General features: G+C 38.7%; 1 protein-coding gene across 1 annotated transcript; it reads right to left on the bottom strand.

Annotated features, from left to right (window-relative positions):
* Window positions 1–9,717: 9,717 nt before the first annotated feature.
* On the bottom strand, window positions 9,718–10,898 carry LOC140887475 (auxin-induced protein 22D-like). Its single transcript, XM_073294727.1, has 3 exons — window positions 10,574–10,898; window positions 10,245–10,441; window positions 9,718–10,128 (listed from the first exon to the last, which is right to left on the bottom strand). Exons 1-3 carry the CDS (start codon window positions 10,756–10,758, stop codon window positions 9,956–9,958), a joined length of 555 nt encoding a protein of 184 aa, XP_073150828.1. The 5' UTR covers window positions 10,759–10,898; the 3' UTR covers window positions 9,718–9,955.
* Window positions 10,899–21,963: the final 11,065 nt, after the last annotated feature.

The raw sequence follows: 21,963 nt of genomic DNA, 5'->3' as shown, positions 1-21,963 counted from the left end.
TGGGAAGCTCTCAAATTTCTGTTGAGATATTTGAATGACTCTGTTAATCATGGTTTAAAATTTTCCAAATCTAAAACTGGTGTTAAATTGGTAGGATATGTGGATTCTAACTATGCCAATGATAGGGACAATAGAAAATCTACAACTTCCTATGTGTTTAAATTGTGTGGTGCTTGTATTAGCTGAAAATCTCAATTACAACACATTGTTGCCCTTTCAACCACCGAATCTGAGTATGTAGCTGTAACTGGAGCATTAAAAAAAGCTATTTTGTAGTAGCCCGTAACCAAAATCAGTAATTAAGGAATTAATCATAATTACTTGGGAAGAGTTCGGAAGCTCCGAAGGTGAGTTCAGAAGCTCCAAACAGGATCGGAAGCTCCGATGGTATTACGTCAGGCATGACGTGTGGCAGGATCGGAAGCTCCGATCAGGATCGAAAGTTCCGATCACCCCTATCCGAAGTCAACAAGTGATATTTTGACACGTGGCAGATTAGGATCTTCGGAAGCTCCGATGGCAGGATCGGACGTTCCGATCGAGGTTCGAACGTTCCGATCGAGGTTCGGAGGCTCCGATCGTTGTCTATAAATAGAAGGCCGAGAATTCACTTTCAATTGCCAATTCCGGATTTCCTCTCTACTCTAGTCGTATTCGAGTTGTTCTAGCCTTCCTAGGCTTGAACCGAGAGTCGTCGAGGCGTTCGAAAGTCATAGCAGAGTTGTGCCCAAGTTCTGGAGGCATCGACATCAAAGGGCTAACGACGAACGAAGGTATAGCTTTTGCTTTCTATAAATATTTAGGAGTATGCAATAGCTTAGTTAAGGCTTTTAGAGCACTATAATGATAGTAGTATCATTTGGCAGTGTAGAGCAGACTATAGGCGTGGACCTAGAGTTGGTAGAGCTTGCACTGATTTGAGGTACGGAAGTACTGTTCGAGATATCCTGACTGAGTATGCATGTATTATGTGACTGCATGTTTTATATGTCATTGATTTATGCTGCATTCATTTGCATACTGAGCTATCTCCTTCGAGATGTCTGTTAGTAGGGTTTTTCCCTATCTTGTTAGTGGTTGGACTTCCATCGATTTGGGTCCGGCATATCCATTGGTATTATGGTATGGGAGCCACCTCCTGAAGCGACGGCACAGCGTGCTACATACCAGGGTCCGGTCTGTCTCTGTTATCTGATCCTTGACCTCGAGTTTATAGGGAGTTCACTTTGTATGCATGTATACTCATACTCTCGTACTGAGCGTTTTATGCTCACGTCTCGTACTCTGTGTTTTTGGACACCCTATTCCATGGGGCAGGTTTGCGATTGGACGAGGCGGGTGGATCCAAGAGGGGCTAGGCAGTGGTTGGTCGGCTGGATCTTAGTCTAGGTTTATTTCTGTTGTTTTGGGTTGATACAGCTTTCGATTTGGTTGTATAATCTATTTTGGATATTTACAGATTCCTTGCCTTGGGATTGTAATTTTAGTAATGTTTCCGCAGTTTATTTTGATATCTGTTTATTAAGTTAATTGCATGCCTAAGTTCTATTTAGTAGGTGATCCGGGTAAGGGTCACTACATTTATGGTATCAGAGCATGCAAAGTATTCTTGGGATTTAGATTCTACATAAAGATAACCGTTAGGTTAATTTTGTAGATGGCAAATCGTGACGACCAGAGTTTTCATGGCAGTATTGGTGGGCGTTGGGGTGATGCCGACCGGGAGCCTCGCCGGGAACGCCGCCATCGTCATCGAGATGAGGACCGTTTCAGTGTACGTCGATTCTTGCAGACAGGGCCTAAGCCCTTGGTTGGGGGTGAGTCTCCGGAGGATGCGGAGAACTGGTTAGACCGCATGGAGACGACTTTTCAGACTTTCCAATGCACCGAGGAGCAGAAGATGGATACCCTGGGTTATCTTCTGGATGGACGTGCACGCAGGTGGTGAAGGTTTACTTCTGCACCTTTTGTTGCGGCGAGAGGAGTGGCCACCTGGGCCGAGTTCCGCACAGCTTTTCAGAAGCTGTATTTTCCTCCTGCACTCCGTCAGTCGAAGGCAGGTGAGATACTGAGTCTACGACAAGGAGCCATGTCTATTGATGAGTATCAGCAGAAGTTCTTTGATCTACTATCCTATTGCCCCGATATTGCTGACAGCTCTGGGATGAAGTATAATCTGTTCCTTCAGGGCCTTAACCCTGAGATCCATGACCGTGTGGCGGTTGGCGACGACATGTCCTACGAGGGTTTGGTGAGCTGTTGTCACCAGGCGGAGGACAGCATTCGATGGAACAGGTCTTTCTCTCAGTCGAGACCTGCTAGTTCTTTAGGTCCCCGTGCCCAATCTTTCAAGAAGTCTGGATCTACTTCTTCTTCCTCTGGCTCTGCTGGTGTTGTCCGTTTCGGTAAGAAGGACAAGTGTGATCACTGTGGGAAGAACCATCCGACCGACCATTGCCGTAGAGCTTCTGGAGCTTGTTTCCGTTGTGGAGAGACTGGTCATATCCGGAGGGATTGTCCACTATCTGGGGGAGGCGGTTCTGGTTCTGGTTCAGGATCTGGTTCTCAGGCCACCGTTCAGCAGAAGTCGCAGGGACAGCCTGCTGGGAGTTCTCATTTGAGGCCACGAGCTTCTGGCCAGGTGTTTGCCCTGAGACATGATCAGGCAGTGGAGGAGAATGAGAAAGTCATCGCAGGTATATTTTTGCTTTATGGTATACCTGCTCTTGTACTTATTGACACTGGTGCATCTCATTCCTTCATTTCTGCACGTTATGTTAAGAAGCATAAGTTACCATGCATTGTACTAGACGTAGTGATGTCTGTTTCTACTCCGACGGGCCAATCTTCTTTGGCTAAGCGTCTAGTGATGGGTTGTCCTTTAGAGTTTGAGGGTAATATTTTGATTGCGAATCTCATGGTCCTGACGATGGACGACTTCAATTGCATTCTGGAGATAGACATGCTGACTACCTATCGAGCTTCAGTGGACTGCTATTAGAGATTAGTACGCTTTCATCCGGAAGGGAGTGAGAGATGGTTTTTCTATGGTGAGGGAGCGCGACCCCCGATGCCCTTGGTATCAGCTTTGAGAGCCTGTCGAGCTCTAGAGTCTGGCGGGGAAGGCTACCTTATCTATGCAGTTGATTTGTCCGCTGAAAGCATTGGGATAGAGAGTATTCCGGTCGTGGATGAATTTCCAGATGTGTTTCCTGATGAGATTCCGGGTTTTCCTCCTGTTAGGGAAGTTGAGTTTGGCATAGAGTTGATGTCGGGTACTTCGCCTATTTTGCGAGCACCGTATCGTCTAGCTCCGTCAGAGATGCGTGAGTTGAAGAATCAGTTACAGGATATGTTGGACAAGGGGTACATTCGTCCTAGTGTATCTCCTTGGGGAGCTCCTGTTCTCTTCGTGAAGAAGAAGGATGGGTCGATGCGGCTGTGCATTGATTATCGGCAGCTGAATCGAGTCACTGTGAAGAACAAGTATCCGTTGCCTCGTATTGATGACTTGTTTGATCAGCTGCAGGGCACTTCAGTTTACTCCAAGATTGACTTGAGATCTGGGTATCATCAGTTGAGAGTCCGTGATCAGGACGTAGCCAAGACTGCATTCCATACTCGCTATGGGCATTACGAGTTTCTTGTGATTCCATTTGATTTGACTAATGCGCCGGCTATATTCATGGACCTGATGAACCGTGTCTTCAGGGAGTATTTGGACAAGTTTGTCGTGGTCTTCATTGACGACATCTTGGTGTATTTGCGTAATTGGTCGCGTCCAACGACGGTTGCTGAGATCCGTAGTTTTCTGGGTCTAGCAGGGTATTATCGTCGCTTCTTTTTGAACTTCTCTCAGCTAGCTCGACCTTTGATGCAGCTTACCTGCAAGGGTGTGGATTTCGAGTGGTCCTCCGAGTGTGAGGAGAATTTCTGTGAGCTTCGACGACGGTTGACTTCTGCGCCAGTGCTGGCATTACCGTCAGGATCTGGAGGGTATGTGGTATACACTTATGCTTCTCTTCAGGGGTTAGGTTGTGTCCTGACTCAGAATGGGCATGTGATCGCATACGGTTCTAGACAGCTGAAGCTTCACGAGGACAACTTCCCAGTCCATGATTTGAAATTAGAAGCCATTGTGTTCGCTTTGAAGATCTGACGTCATTATCTGTATGGCGAGAAATTTGAGATCTTCACCGACCATAAGAGTCTCAAGTATTTGTTCACTCAGGCGGAGTTGAACATGAGGCAGAGACGTTGGATGGACTTACTTAAGGACTATGATTGCGAGATTAAGTACCATCCGGGAGCTGCTAATCTCACTGCTGATGCATTGAGTCGCAAAGTGCGACTATCCGCACTTCAGACTTGTTCGATGTCTAGTGCGATCAGTGACTGTTGTACTTCAGGATATACCTTCAAGCATAAAAAAGGTCTGCAGAGTATCCAGATGTTTGCGATATTATCTGAGCCAGCTTTGTATTCGCGGATTCGAGATGCTCAGATGTCTGATTCAAAGACCCAGCGTTTAGCTCGTCTAGCTAACGAGGGTAGCTCGTCTGGATTTCATTATCAGTCAGATGGCTTTCTGTGTTTGTCTGGTAGGCTTGTGATTCCGCAGGATGTAGAGTTGCAAGAGGAGATTTTGTCTCAGGCGCATCGCACTAAGTTGAGTATTCATCCTGGGAGCAACAAGATGTACAAGGATCTACGTACTCGTTTCTGGTGGAAGGGAATGAAACGCAGTGTTTATCAGTTTGTTTCGAGATGGAAATTGGAATTGGAGTTTATCACAATGGACTTTGTGACCCATTTGCCGGTATCCCCGAGGAACTGTGATGCTATCTGGGTTGTGGTGGACCGACTCACCAAGTCAGCGCATTTCATTGCCTATAGCCGGGAGTACAATGTGGATCGTATGGCTCGGTTGTACATTCAGGAGATCGTTCGACTTCATGGAGTGCCTGTGAGCATTGTCAGCGATCGAGACCCCAGGTTTACTTCTAGATTCTGGGGGAGTGTTCAGCGTGCGATGAGTACTACTCTCAGTTTGAGTACTACCTATCATTCGGAGACTGATGGTCAGTCAGAGCGCACTATCCGTACTTTGGAGGATATGCTTAGAGCGTGCGTCATGGATTTTGGTTCAGCCTGGCAGGATCATTTGCCATTGATCGAGTTCGCGTACAACAACAGCTATCATACTAATATTGGGATAGCACCTTTTGAGGCGTTGTAAGGGCGACGTTGTCGTACTCCACTCTTCTGGGAAGAAGTGGGGGAGAGACAGGCTGAGGGACCAGAGTTTATTCAACAGGCGATAGACATTATTGATCAGATCAAGAAACGGATTAAGACTGCACAGGATCTTCAAGCCAGCTATGCTAATACCAAGCGTAGGCCTTTGCAGTTCGATGTCGGGGAGAAAGTGTTTCTGAGAGTGTCACCTTTTCGCAAAATTCTTAGATTTGGCCTTAAGGGCAAGTTGTCTCCCAGGTTTATCGGTCCGTTTGAGATCTTGGAAAGCATTGGCGATTTGGCTTATCGACTAGCTTTGCCACCGCATCTTTCCAGTATTCACGACGTGTTCCACGTATCTCTGTTGCGATGGTATGTGGCGGATGAGTCACATATTCTGCAGCGGTCTGAGGTTCAGGTGAGCAAGGCTTTGACCTATGTTGAGAAACCTATTCGTATTCTGGATTATAAGGATAAGGTTTTGCGGAATAAAGTCATTCCTTTGGTTTTAGTTCAGTGGCAGCGCCGAGGCACTAAGGAAGCTACTTGGGAGCTTGAGGGCAGGATGCGTGAAGACCATCCTGAGTTGTTTTGATTTCATTCTTAAGTTGTATTCAGTTGCAAACTCTGTAAACGTTTGATTTGAATAAAGAATGTTTCTGATTTCTGTATTACATTCAGTACTTAAGATCTGATTTCGAGGACGAAATATCTTAAGTGGGGGAGAATGTAGTATCCCGTAACCAAAATCAGTAATTAAGGAATTAATCATAATTACTTGGAAAGAGTTCAGAAGCTTCAAAGGTGAGTTCGGAAGCTTCGAACAGGATCGGAAGTGTGACGCCCGGGGCTGAGGAGGCAGGGAGTGATCGCCGGTGCCAAGAGGTTGCACGGACAATGAGCGGCTCCTGGTAGGCTTCTAGGCGGAGGGAGACATGAATGAACCGATCCCGTGCCGGAATGAGAGGGGATTCTGAGACTGTGTAGGTATGGGACTACATAGTTGAGAAGGGTTTAAAAGATTTCATATGTACTGCTCATATCAAGAAGGTGCATCTTCTTTTCGGGAGCTCATCACATAAGAACTCCAAAGTTAAGCGTGCTTGACTTGGGGAAATTATAGGATGGGTGACCCCCTGGGAAGTTTTCCAGGGTGCGTGTGAGTGAGGACATAAGCACGCTGAAAAGACTCGTCTTGATACAGTGGGTCGTTACAAATGGTATCAGAGCCGACCTCTCTTAGTACGGTATGGTTCGGGGACGAACCAAGCGGAAGCTGGTGGGCATGTGACGCCCGGGGCTGAGGAGGCAGGGAGTGATCGCCGGTGCCAAGAGGTTGCACGGACAATGAGCGGCTCCTGGTAGGCTTCTAGGCGGAGGGAGACATGAATGAACCGATCCCGTGCCGGAATGAGAGGGGATTCTGAGACTGTGTAGGTATGGGACTACATAGTTGAGAAGGGTTTAAAAGATTTCATATGTACTGCTCATATCAAGAAGGTGCATCTTCTTTTCGGGAGCTCATCACATAAGAACTCCAAAGTTAAGCGTGCTTGACTTGGGGAAATTATAGGATGGGTGACCCCCTGGGAAGTTTTCCAGGGTGCGTGTGAGTGAGGACATAAGCACGCTGAAAAGACTCGTCTTGATACAGTGGGTCGTTACAGGAAGCTCCGATGCAGGATCGAAAGCTACGATGGTATTACGTCAGGCATGACGTGTGGCAGATAGGAAGCTCCGATCAGGATCGAAAGTTCCGATCACCCCTATCCGAAGTCAACAAGTGATATTTTGACATGTGGCAGATCAGGATCTTCGAAAGCTCCGATGGCAGGATCGGACGTTCCGATCGAGGTTTGGACATTCCGATCGAGGTTCGGAGGCTTCGATCGTTGTCTATAAATAGAAGGCCGAAAATTCACTTTCAATTGCCAATTCCGGATTTTCTCTCTACTCTAGTCGTATTCGAGTTGTTCTAGCCTTCCTAGGCTTGACCCGGGAGTCGTCGAGGCGTTCGAAAGTCATAACAGAGTTGTGCCCAAGTTCTGGAGGCATCGATATCAAAGGGCTAACGACGGACGAAGGTATAGCTTTTGCTTCCTATAAATTTTTAGGAGTATGCAATAGCTTAGTTAAGGCTTTTAGAGCACTATAATGATAGTAGTATCATTTGGCAGTGTAGAGCATACTATAGACGTGGACCTAGAGTTGGTAGAGCTTGCACTGATTTGAGGTACGAAAGTACTGTTCGAGATATCCTGACTGAGTATGCATGTATTATGTGACTGCATGTTTTATATATCATTGATTTATGCTGCATTCATTTGCATACTGAGCTATCTCCTTCGAGATGTTTGTTAGTAGGGTTTTTCCCTATCCTGTTAGTGGTTGAACTTCCATCGATTTGGGTCCGGCATATCCACTGGTATTATGGTATGGGAGCCACCTCCTGAAACGACGGCACAGCGTGCTACATACCAGGGCCCGGTCTATCTCTGTTATCTGATCCTTGACCTCGAGTTTATAGGGAGTTCACTTTGCATGCATGTATACTCATACTCTCGTACTGAGCGTTTTATGCTCACATCTCGTACTCTGTGTTTCTGGACACCCTATTCCATGGGGCAGGTTTGCGATTGGACGAGGCGGGTGGATCCAAGAGGGGCTAGGCAGTGGTTGGTCAACTGGAGCTTCGTCTAGGTTTATTTCTGTTGTTTTGGGTTGATACAGCTTTCGATTTGGTTGTATAATCTATTTTGGATATTTACAGATTCCTTGCCTTGGGATTATAATTTTAGTAATGTTTTCGCAGTTTATTCTGATATCTGTTTATTAAGTTAATTGCATGCCTAAGTTCTGTTTAGTAGGTGATCCGGGTAAGGGTCACTACATATTTGGTTGAAAGTTCTCATTTCTGAAATTGGTTTTCTTGAAGGTGAAGTTGTTGTATTTTCTGATAGTCAATCTGGCATTCAACTGTGTAAGAATCCTGTTTTTCATGATAGAACTAAACATATTGATGTTAGATTCCACTACATCCGTGATGTGGTTGCTAAAGGTATTGTCTATCTTGAAAAGATTCCGTCTGAATTTAATCCTGTTGATATGGGAACTAAGCGTTTATCTGCTGAAAAATTTAGATCGTGTTTGAAAATTTTAAACTTTGATACTTCCGACTGATACTGACTTTGTGTTTTTGTTGTGGGGCGATGATGATAACTGTAGGTGACTCTCCAAAACCAGTGAACCGGCGTTGGGGCAAAAGGTGGAGATTTGTTGGGCTTTGGCCCAACTATTTCTATTATTCCCAGCCCATTTAATTAGGCCCTTGTATAAAGCCTACTCCCCAAACCTTATCTGCTGATCGAGAGAGAGTGTGAGATCGAGAGAGGGAGAGCTTGAGCAGCCGCAGAAAGAACTTGTGCGTTCTTGGCTTTCTTCGTGAGCGTTCCATCTTCCTCTCAGGTGACCTTGTGTCCTTCGTTTTCTTCTTGAGCCTTGTGTTGCTCTGTGTGAGTCTCTCTCTCGTTCCTCCTTGGTGTCGTTGGGTGTTCTCCTACTGAGTAGGGGGTTCAAGCGTGAACAGAAGGGTCGTGGGAATCCTTGTGTGCCTTGCCTTGGCTTGCTGGTTGATTAAGAGAGACGGTTCTAGTTATCTGAGCCCGAGCTCGCTGATTTCTTCCCATTATTTTTCCTGTTCGTTCTTTTTGGTTTTCTTTATTGTCTGGTTTCTGCTGCTGGCTTTGGTTTGTAATTGTGCAGGTGATAGGTACATATAGGATGGCTAATCGGCTCAAACTCAAGGTGGATACCTAAGAGGGAGAGTAAAGCAATTACCTATGTTATATATCTTCTTCATTTTTCAATCTCCATATTTCAATATATCAAACAGATGCATATATCATGAGATTGAAGCCTGCATGCGTTTTTCATTTGGGGACTGAAAATAATAGAAATGGGCTTTAGTACTAAATCTACCTATTTCAAAATATACAAATCATATTATACCCACCTACTTAATTTTAATTTAATTTTGGTTCATTATTAATGGCAGCTAGCTATGGTTAAATTAAAGCATCACATTCTATGGTACCTTCGTGGATGGATGAAATCTGGGGATTGCTAGCTTAGATCACATAGATCATATTCAATGTTAGGTCCCAAAAATATACATCTATTCACTAAATTGCAATTTAATTTTAACCAAATATAATTTACAAATTAATCAAAAGTATTAATGAAATTATGTTTTAAAAAATTGTGGGAAATAAATATCACACTCGAGATCCGAGTAACTTGCTAATGTTGTTGGATTTTAATTTTTACGTACCCTCTATAAATTGAGTTACATGAAATCTGTCAAAACCAAACTCAAACAAGCCGATTGCTGAGCATATATAAAGTTTTCCCTACACATGGGAAATTTGAAATTTCTCTACATTAGATCACCAAGTATTAATTATGCATGACTCATATGTATATATTGTATTGTGTTTTCCAGAAGATGGTACATATAATTGTTTCTTGAAAGAAAACATGAGAAAGAAAAACATAAAGCTGTTATCTATCATCAAATTTGTACATAAAACTTCCCTATATATAATCCTTTTTCGATGAACCCAACTCAATTTTCTTGAAAAAAAAAAACCCTTAATCCTATATATCAGCCATGCATGGATGCTTGTATATTCTTGCACTTATTTCTAAAAAGTAAAATCTACATGCAACTCAAGCCTTTAGCTTCAGATCCTCTCATAATCCTCATCCTTTTGCAAGAAGTAATGAACATATCCCATGGAACATCCCCAACTAGCATCCAATCACCATCTTTGTCTTCATAAGTTGGTGCATATTCAGATCCATTGTATCCTTCCCTCTCCGAGTATCCACCTGAAAACCATATTCACCAAGAACCCATCAATATTTTACATCATATGTGTACCCAAAGATTCAATTTTTTTTCTTCATTTCTCAATATTATAAATGATATATATGTATATACACACCTATGGTGCACTTGAACATGTTCTTTAAAGCCTTGAGTAGATCAAAGTAATTCTTGTACGATTTGAGGTCAATTTTCCTCAGATAAGGAGCCCCATCCATGCTGACTTTCACAAACATCCCGGAAGCCTCTGATTCGAGCTTCTTCAGAACATTTTTCCGGTACGACTGAACCGGCGGCCAGCCGACAACTTGTGCTCTGAAAATTGCAAAAAAAACACTCACAGAATCAGCAACATGACTGACAATATATGCATGTACATGATCCACAATTCAACCATCTATCTTGATTTCTTCATAAAATATATATGGATATGCAAAAAAAACATACTTATGAGCCGGGGCATGGTCAGATTCTTGTTCTGCGGATTCACCATTTCGGCGTGCATCCTCCATTTCTGATGAAGATCTCTTGTTGTTAGTGTTCTTAACACAAGAATCACTTCCCGGAAGACCCAATCTCAGCTCGGTGGCCTTGAGATTCAGATCATTATCGTTTCCCAGAAGCCCTTCCATTTCTACACAAACTTCTGTCGCTTCTTGATCTTTATAATATATATATATATATTAATTATTCTTCTTGTTAAATATATAGCTAGCTAGCACTGATTCTTTTGCAGGATTTGAGCGAATATTTCCGTGTAATAATGTGAATTTGGTACACGTTTAACGTGGGAAATGAAGGGCAAAGTTTTATAGAGAGTCGTATGTGGGTGACTTATTCTCCGTGTGCGTGAGATACACTGCCGCGAGAGCGTGTGGCTGTGGGGACAATGAAATAAATTGTACAGATACACGTGTCGCTTAAAGGACAGACAAGTTTTAGTCAAAGTCTGTGGAAAGGGAGACAAGAGTGGGACCAGCCCACAACTGCTGAATTTCAAAGCTGTGGTGTACCGAACCAACGGTGGGGATGGCCTTTTGTTTTCTGGGCATTTTTACCAAACGTTGGATCATATTTACTCGTTGCAGAGCATATCGTATAATTCAAAAGAACTAACATGATGTAGCTAATTGATTGAATATTTTATGTAGGGCGCAAAGATTTTAAACTCATGAATTTTTAAATTTATTTTTGTTTTAAAAAAGTAAGATTATGACCTTCGAAGTCAATTCTTTAGTGTATTTTATGTTAATTATAATGAATTTTATATAAAAATGATATCATTTAAAATACATTTTACTTTATATAACAAATGTGTAAATAAATAGGTTGGATTTAAGATTTGATAATGGTTAACAATAAATCTACAATCGAAATCCATGAATTTAAAATCAGGAGATAATTAGCTTGTAGAGCATTTCGGTCACATATGTTAACATCATATATGTGACAATAGAGATAATTATGTCTCTATAGAAAATTGTTATAAATACAAACTAGTTTTTTGTGAGACAGTCTCAAATTTTGAATGATCTTTATCAGTTAGATGAGTCAATTTTACTCATTTTATACTAAGAATTGATATTTTATATAAATAACTCAAATATGATATTTGATCTTACAAAATTAATTGTGATGTGAGACTGTTAAATTTTTTTTAAAATAAATAAATGGATAGATGGATAGATAGATATAAAGTGTCTATGTTTATATTACAATATAGCATATAGATATATTTAGACACGCATTGAATAAATTACAAGGAAACATTTGACTGGGCAACTTGAATAATGTATCGATGAAACGGGAAGAGCAGGGCATGTGAGGTGGGTCCAGGACTTGTCGGTAGATGGGTTTCGTTTGGGCCATGTGAGTATTCATTAGTGGGCCCAAATGTCTAATATATATTTTTATATTAAATTAATTAAAGACTGACACGAATCAAATTCCACATTGTTGATTGAATCTTCATCCTCCATTTCCTCCTTCCTTCACGGCTCTATTATCTTCCCATCAAACTTCTAAATTCATTATCTTTAAGAGATGATTGTTTTTTGGTTCAATGCGTTTGTATATTTGTGATTTTTATTATGTTATAAAAATTTCAGTTTTAGTCTCATATTTTTCGATTCTTGGAAATGTTAGTTCTTTTTTATCCGAATTATGATGTGATATCATATTGATATATTGATGGTTTCATCCTCCATGCATGTACAACTGAGGTCCCAAATTTGAGATAAAATATCATATCCGAAATTCAGTTATAATAATCCAAAAATCATTTTTACAATAAAAGAAGGCCTCCATCATCAATAAGTTAGCTGCATTTACGAAAACGAAATATATCTAAACAATTACTTTGTAAATCAAATGATGGGCTTTAGCGACATTGTTTTAAATATATGTGTCGATTAATGTAGTTTAAATTGCGAGCACCATTAGAATTCGTGAACGTAAGTTATATACAAACCATTCACTTGCTTGTCCAATCATGAAAACTCGGCATTAATTGCTAAACCCAATAATGCACCCAATATCAAATTTAAGTTTTATAATTATTAGCCACAAATTAAAATAGCTAGCTAGTTGTTTCATCAATCTTAAAAATTAAATTACTCACAAATTGGTGGTGTAAATAAATGAAAACAAAAAACCAAATTGTATGATAGTGTTTGAGAATTGAGATTGTTTATAGGAAGCAATTTTTTTGTGAAAGCAAAGTTCAAGTTCTTATTGGAGGCAATATCATACACTGTTTTAATATAGTCCATTAACTTCGATAAAATTAAACTGAAAAAACAGTACTAATTATCGTGTTGATGACTTATAATTCATGAGGTACCAAAAAATTTCGAAATAAAGTATATATGTGTAAACTCAAAGTAGACTCGACGTTGTAGGGTTGCTACTTGAACTTTAGCAACCTTGGTTTTGGTCCTTTGGACGACTTTTGTAACACCCGAAAAATTTTAATACGTAAATTCGCATGTATAATTAAGAAAAATAATTATTTAAAATTTATATTTGGGTTAAATGACATTTATATGTTATTATGTGAATTATAGGCATGATTTAAATTTATTTTATCATTTAACCCGCAATTATTATATTTTAGATTTTTGAGAAATTTTATTGAGTTGATCGCGTAGACGGGACCGTGGACGGACGAGATACCAAAATTTTTAGCCAAAAATATTTTATGAGTTTTATGAGCCTTAAAATAATATTTTAAGGTATTTTGTCAAGAAAATTTTAGTATTTACTTATATATTTATTTAATAATTGATTTTTGGCCAAAATAATTTATTTTATTGACTTTTATTAATTTTTAAAAATCCTCTATATTATTATTTCGGGATTTTTGATTTGTTATCAGATTGTTAATATTTTAGGAGCTTAAAATTTTTATCTTTAAGGTATAATATCTATATATTGATTTAATGGGATTTTAAACCTATTATCTACTCAAATTTAAACTTAAACTAAATCCCTATGACCGATTAAAAAACCATCAACCGCCTCCAACCCCTTTCTTCAACCTTGTTCACGCTTTCTTCAGCAGAAAACACCCATAGCCGATCCAACCAAGCTCCATCTTTGAAGATTTTGGTCCGTTCGTCGTTCCGAAGTCCGTAAACGCATCTATCTTCGTCGATTTAATTATCAAGGCATGTCTATTCTTTCGTTTGAACACCATATAAGCTACTATTCATGCATGATGGTTTTATTCCAGATTTTTTTATCATGAACTTTTTGATTTATGCATGTAGGTAAGGTTTTGATGCATGTTGATGATTCTTTCACTCATGGCTCACGTTTTTAATTGCATGGCTCGGTCCAGGGGCTAGGGCTCAGTCAAGAGGTGAGTTAGGGTCCTAGGAAGAGAACCATAGTCGGGCTAAGGGCTGGAGTTGGCCTGGTTCAAGGCTGGGATCGAGATGGGTCATGGGAGTCGGCAGTTTAGGGTTCAGTGGAAGGAGGCTTCGGGTTTGAGGTAGGGGCCATGGCTCGGGCTGAGCCATGGTGGGTTAGGACCGACCAGACGTGGTCTACGTCTGGGCAGCAGCGCTCCGGCCAGGGGCGGCCGGAGCTGGCCGACAGCAGGCCAAGAAGGCCTGCTGCTCGCGGTCGAGGAGGGCTGGGAAATGGGGGATTGGGTTTTGGGCTGGGGCTGGGTTTGGGACGGGTCTTGGGGTCCGGGTCGGGTCTGGTAGGTCTAGGGTCGGGTCAGTAGGTCCGGGTCCGGGTTAGGTGGGCCGGGCTCGGGTATTTTAATTTTTAAGTATTTAATAGTTAAGTGGATTTTGGGCTTTAATAATTAGTTAGAAAATTATTTGGCCCTCCAAATAATTTTATTTGAGACTTAAATAATTTATTTAAGTTAGCTCAATGATTTTTATGGGCTTGGGAGCCCATGAATAATTTTGGGCCAATCAGTAGATTTTTGGGCCAGTCTAGAGTTTTATTGGGATTAATTAGGTTAATGGGTTTAAAAATCTTTATTTAGGCCCAGTTAAGTTAATTAAGTTATTTGGACTAAGATATGATTATTGGGCTTTTATTTAAGCTTAATGGGCTTAGAGTGAGTGACCAGCAGTCTGGACCAACCCATGAAAAATAATTAAGTCCGAAATATATATTTAATTATTTTTATGCATGAAGTTTATATTTTAAGTATAAGTATATTTATTATGAAAATTAAATTAAATATATATTACGGACAATTTTTATTGCATGCATTCATGAAATTTTATATGATATGATTATGATTATGTATGAGTTGAGCAAAAATATTTTTTTGATGGAAATTGAAGTAGTGTGACATAAGGGTGGTTATCCACCATATGATATATGATTTATGTGGTAGTTTACTACCATAGGAGGTGATTTATCACCTCCACGTGCGTTGGTTTATGAGACTGATCAGTCGACACAGATAAGCGTCACACTTACGGATAAAACCATAGACTGCTTCATAAAATACCATGCTCAACTATGTTATGTATGATGAAGAAAGATAATGTTTAGGCTTAAGATTTATGATTCAGCATTTATGTTATGAAAATTATTTTCATGCATGCTCATGTATCATGTATATGTATTAGTATGATTATGTGATGCATTATTTTAAACCTTGTTATCCAAGTTTAGACATGTTGAGCCCCCAAGCTCACTACGCTTATATGGTGCAGGTGAGACAGGTGATTTTTTTGTAGCTCCTACCGGTGGTGAGGACGTATGAGCTCACAGAACAGTGGCCCCGTGACCGTCGCAGATTTTAATTGATGTTTAAGGAACAATTATTTTTATTATGTTGAGTTTTTAAACAAGTTCATTTCCTTCTATTTTTAGGAATTTTGCATTATCAAACTTAGTATTTTTATTTCATGCATAATGATATTTTCAGCGAGTATTTAAGCTATTTTTATGTAGTAATATTATTTTTTTATGTTTATACATATATGTATGGGCGTATATATATAGAATTATTTAAAAAAAAAAAGTTTTTTCCGCATTTATTAGTTGTAGATGTTTCAATTGGTATCAGAGCGCGGTTCTTGGAGGGGTCTATCTGCCACGTGAAGCTCAGAAATCCTACTACCGGTCTGTAAGTTTTAATTGTTTTCTTATGAATTATAAGGAGCATATGTAATGATTTAAGATTTTCATGTTAGTAAAGTTTTAGAACCCTTAAGTTATGCATTGTGATTTACGTAAAGAAAAACGTGGTGGTGCAGAATGCCTCCCAGACAGATGAATAGACGCAGAGGACCTCCACCTCCACCTCCGCAGAACCCTTTTTCAGCATTGGAGCAGGCCAATGCAAACATGATGGCTGGGATTACTGCTCTGTTGGAGCAGCAGGCGGCGCGCCCGAGGCTGTCACATGAGAAGGACGTGGCTGAGCGGTTCCAGAAGAAGGGACTGAAGGAGTTTTCGGGCACTACCGATCCTAGTTGCTGAGGGATTGATTCGATCTCTGGAGACCATCTTATATTACATGGGGATTACTGATGCTAACCGGGTCAAGTATGCAACCTATATGATGAAGGGAGATGCAGCTTTATGGTGGGAGGGCGCTGTCAGGGGAGTACACCTTTCTACCTTGACTTGGGCAGAGTTCAGGCGTATCTTCTACGCCAAGTACTTCACGGAGGATGTGCGCAGTCGCATGGTCCGAGAGTTTATGAGTCTCCATCAGGGGGACAAGTCAGTGGTGGAGTACGTGAGTCAGTTTGAGAGGGGCTGTCATTTTGTGCCCTTGATTGCAGACAGTGCACCAGAGAAGCTAAGGCAGTTCGTTGAGGGATTGCGAGCTGAAGTCAAGCATGACGTTCGGATGATGGACGTCACCACATATGAGGCTGCAGTTAGCAGAGCTTTGCGTTTTGAGGAGGACAGAAAGGAGATTCAGAGAGAGCAGCAGGGTAAGAGGCAATTTCAGCCAGGATATCATAGGGCGACTTCGCAGCCTCCTGCGAAGAAATTGACTAACTTTGAATCATTCTTTAAGAAAGAAAGCCTCTGTTCCTTGTTCTACTGCAGATTCTGCGACATCCCTAGCAATGGATTGATATATTATTTTGCCTCAAACATAAAAGATATCTCATGCTTATGCGCCCCGAGATTCGTCAAACACGACTCTCACAGGCAGCATGTTCTATACCATTTTGAAGTGAGGTACCGGTACAATAAAAGAAAAACCTTGAACTGTTGCTCGACTCCTGACAAGTATTGGTATGCTTACGCCTGCGTGGATTGTAGCTTCGTGATACACGTTCATTGCGCGTTGCTACCGAAGCGGATCGAGCACAGATTCGACGTGCATCCGCTCAATCTGATCACTACCAACAAGGACATCATGACAACCGAGTACTCTTGTGACTACTTCTGCGAGTTTTGCGAAGAAGACATCGACACGAGGTTCTGGTACTATGGTTGCGAAAAGTGCAACAATCTGTTTCATATAAAATGTATCCCCTCCGTGGGATATCTTTCGAGAGTCCTAAATGTTTAGACACATTCCCGGTTCAGTCCTAAATGTTTGGACATTCCCGGTTTCATCCCAAATGTTTTCCAAAAATTTCCGGTTCAGTCCTAAATGTTTTTACATTTCCGGTTTGGTCCCAAATATTTTTCAAAAGTTCTCGGTTCAGTCCTAAATATTTTTACATTGTCGATTTCGTCCCAGATATTTTCCAAAAGTTCCCGGTTTGATCCTTCCATCTACATCGTGTGTTAAAACTAACATCGCGTAGTGTTTATCATTTATAATTGAGTTTTATTATTTATTATATATTTAACATTACACAACTTGTAAATAAAACAAAATTTTATTAGAGTTTTTATCCAAATTTAAATCAATTTTACACAATGTTCAAAATAAGAATATTAAATTCATGATGCTACAAAATAAAAACTTAAATAAAATAAACGGAACTTGAGGAATTAAAATTTAATGATGTTATTTCACATTTCTATTAATTTTGTTATATTCTCATTCATGATGTTTGCACATTTAAGAAAAATTTTGGAGGTTGGAAAAAAATATCTTTTTAAAATTCTTTTTATAAATTAAAAAATTATGATATGAGAAAAATTTACTATTAAATAAAACTTAATTTCATCTCACTATTTCAATGGTGGTCAAATAATTCATTATATTTTATCAATTGTTAACCATAAGTATTTCTTCTCTTGAAAAGTTTGTTGAAAATTTCAAATATTTTGTGAAATAAGTAATACTAGTTATTTACTAAAACATTTGTTTATTTCTTTGTGATTGATAATATTTTTAACTATAAGATTGCACGGTTCAATTATTGTTTTATTCTATAATTTTATTTTGCATAATTTAGATTATATTTTCATTTGAAAGACATTATTATTATTATTATTATTATTATTATTATTATTATTATTATTATTATTAGCTTTTATTTTATTTAACTTTATCTTTTATTTGTAAGTTTTTTTATCACGCTTTGTTTGTAGATGGAAGGACCAAACCGATAACTTTTGGAAAAAATTTGGGACGAAATCTGGAACGTAAAATATTTAGGACTGAACTGAGAGCTTTTTGAAAAATTTGGGACCAAACCGGGAACTTAAAACATTTGGGACCAAACCGAGAATTTTTGGGAAACATTTGGGATGAAACCGGGAACGTCCAAACATTTAGGACTGAACCGGGAATGTGTCCAAATATTTAAGACTAAACCAAGATTTTTCCCAACATATATATGAATACAGCACACCAAGGGAGAATAGCACAGCACATGATATGGTGGAAGGAAAGTAGCATCAAAACATGATTACTGAAGCTGGGAAAATAATGACGCCTCATCCATCGAGATAATTAAAGAGCTAGCTGGCATTACTTAATTCGACTCGCATTTCGGGAAATTAATTAATGTTAGCTACAAGCCACAAGGGTCCACTTATTAATTTGATTTCATTGCAAATAGGGGTATAATTGAGCCGAATCGAGCTCGAGTAGCACATTATTTGAGCTCGAGTTCGACTCATATTTGACTATTTGAGTGCGAGCTCGAGCTCGATCGAGTAGTAAATTTTGTACTCATCAAGCTCGAAAATTAATATATATATATATATATATATATGAATAAAAAATAAATAAATAAATTTAATATTATATATATATATATATATATATTTATATTATATTTTATATATATGTGTGGGTTATCGAGTAGCTCGTGAGTTATTCGAACACATAGATTTAAAGCTCGAGCTCGATTGATGCTCGACCACGGTCAAATCGAGCTCGAGTCGAGCTTTGACCGAACTACTCTCGAGCTGCTCACGAATAACTCGACTCGTTTGCACCCCTAATTGCAAATATGTGCATCGCAAGGCATATTGCCTTTCTCCACCTTCTCATACAGTACTACGATTAATTCTAGTGGACCTATCTAACTACGAACATGCATGGACAGCAAATTGAAATCAAATTTGGTTGCTGGATTTAGTTTTGAAATCTTTGTACGTTACGACCGTGAACGAGGAGGAGGATGAGGAACAAAATAATTAATGTGTAAAACAAGGATACATTGCACGAGAGATAAATAGTGTTGTGTGTATCCTAGGTTCAAGGAATGGGAAACATCACAGTACTTTGCGAGGCTGTACACACGTGCGAGTTATTCAAAGATATGGGCCTCGTCACACGTGGGTTTACGTTGGACTTGGACTTTTGGGGTTCCAATATGGCCCATCACATTTCACAATTCCAGAATGAGACCCTACCCACCCACCATAATAAGTACCTTTTTAATTTTAATAATTAATTACATTATATATATATATATATATCGATGTATAATTCTCACTTCTTAAACCTCAACATATATTATACTTATAGTTTCATATACAAATAATAACCTTAGGCATTGTTTGGTTTGAGTGATAAGATAAGTAATCCATGGATAAGTAATATAATGTAAATTAAAAATAAAAAAAAAAAATTAGTTAATACATTATTTGATTTGATGGATATATTATAATTTATTTGATTTAATTGATGTAAAATTATTAATTAAAAAATAGATAAATAATATGACAAAAATAAGGCAAAATATTGGAATAAAACAATTATTATTAGAAATCAAAACTGACAATTATAGAATATTTTTCCGTGATACATAGGATGTGTATTTGGCGTCCAATATATTAAATTGAAATCGACGGTACTTTCGATATTACACGTTTGAAATCACAGATGTACTTTCATGAACTTCTCCCTTAAGACTATATGCTCGTGTTTTAATTTATTGTTCATTATTGGCATACATGGGTGGCACTACTTTCGAAGAAGTGTTTTTAGAAAGAAAAAAAAAAAAAAAAACTTGTGATGCAATTCGTGATTGAAATATGTTTTCCCTGATTGTAGTACGTTGTTTCGATAGATGGTTTTTGAACAATTTTGGTTGTTTATGCAAGGAATCTGTTGGTTGTGCAATATGTAATGACAATCCACGAGTTTTTGTGTTGTTTTTATTCCACGAATATCACCCAACTTAATTTTTTTTAGACTCAAGTAGTTGAATAGTTGAAAATGCTATTCGATTTTTCGGCTACCAAATATGCTACATGTACATCAGTACTTGCATATCAAAATATCAATTATAAAAAAAAAATCTAATAATACAATAAATACAAAATTTCACATATCAAAATATCAATTATAAAAAAAATCTAATAATACAATAAATACAAAATTTCACGATATAATTTATGTAAATATTGATATAATTTATGTAAATATCAATGTATATGATATAGATTTACCTCAAAAACATGATTCTAAATTATTATGTTATGTGAAAAGAGAAAGAGTCTGGAACCACCATTGTTAGTTTTTAAATCTTTAACACATCCGCCCTAAAGATGTTGACATTCTATTTCCTCGACAATAGAAAGACAATCGGCCGCATGTAGGAAATCAAAGTAATTTCTTTCTATTTTCTTATGCTACGACTCCTGAACAATATACTTAATTATTAGACATTGAGTAAAGTATTGTTCCTTCCACAATGTAATGATTGTTTTTCACATTTTTTTTTTACCATTTGACCAAATTCCCAGAACCAATGATTTAAAACCACCGCCTAATGGAATACTGAGAGCCTGAAACATCAAAAATTTCTGATCAATTTATCATTGGTCTATCATGACGCCCGACTCCTTTTTTTAAAAAAAACAATAATTTTGACTTTTAAAAAACGATAATCAACTCCACATGTGAGAGGCTCCAATAGTGTCATCAGATTGTCCCATGAACAAGGTTAAGGCATAGCTGCGGAAACTAGACAATGTAGACTAAAAATTTATATAATATTACCGCCTACAAAGTCAAATTCAAGACTTGCCATGATTTCCCTCACTTTTTGGTACTATAGGTCATACAAATGCCATATAATTAACAACCGGGGGGATGGCCAGGGTACATATATAATAGCTCGATTTCTCAAATTTTATGAGCAAAATTATTTTTCATATATTTTTATGGAAATAACACGACATTTTGTTTTGCCTCGCTGCCTCCAAATTTTAACTCCACCAACACAAGTAGTTGGTTAATAAATGACTATTACAGAATTCAAACCCAAAAATTTAATGAAAGAAAAGTTATTCCTAAAAAGAATTCTGAACACTATCTTAATCACACGAAGGTCATAAATTTGCACGTAAGGCAACCGGGCCGGCGATGAACACAATAAAAATATTTGATTTATCAATTCATATAACAACAAATGTATGTGAAATGAACAGCAGAGTTTTTTAAAATTATTGTTTGTGTATATGAAATAAAGGATGTGCAAATGCATGCAGAATGCACATGGGAAATTGGTTTGACTCGTTTAGGCAATTAGGCCCACCGATTTATCACATGCCTACGAAGTACCCAACCTATGAATCTTAGCACATGTCTTGGGACCCATTTCCTTTCAACTGTATTTTGGAGCATTATCGGCCATGTATTTCAATTATTTTTTTTATCACATCATCGGCCATGTATTTACGTAAGCACATGAGTTTACACTAAAATGGATTCAATTAATCTTGAGAGTTAAAGGTTTTTTTAAGACTAATTGATTGTATACTCTGGGTTCAAATTAACATAGCTGATGCGAGGAACATCAATTAACTCATAGAAACAATTGTTCATGCATTGATGTGCTGTAATGTACGGGGTGATACATATGCAGGCATGGATTAAATGCAATGTCAATATAAAAATAAATATATAGTACACATGTTTAATGGAGCCCAAACATAATTGCTTCATATTCCACGAAATTCCTCTCTTTAAC

The sequence above is a fragment of the Henckelia pumila genome, chromosome 3 (genome assembly GCF_033568475.1).
Source record: "Henckelia pumila isolate YLH828 chromosome 3, ASM3356847v2, whole genome shotgun sequence".
NCBI classification, from domain to species: domain Eukaryota; kingdom Viridiplantae; phylum Streptophyta; class Magnoliopsida; order Lamiales; family Gesneriaceae; genus Henckelia; species Henckelia pumila.
The sequence above is the reverse complement of the archived record's forward strand: the minus strand, read 5'-3'. Positions and strand labels throughout refer to the sequence as shown.

What these genes read in the sequence shown, in the direction of transcription:
- LOC140887475 (XM_073294727.1), bottom strand. Translation starts at nt 10,758, where the DNA reads ATGGAAGGGCTTCTGGGAAACGATAATGATCTGAATCTCAAGGCCACC. An exon ending in GACCATGCCCCGGCTCATAA is followed by an intron (nt 10,442 to 10,573) that starts GTATGTTTTTTT and finishes TGCAATTTTCAG; the next exon opens with AGCACAAGTTGTCGGCTGGC. An exon ending in CATGTTCAAGTGCACCATAG is followed by an intron (nt 10,129 to 10,244) that starts GTGTGTATATAC and finishes TATGGTTTTCAG; the next exon opens with GTGGATACTCGGAGAGGGAA.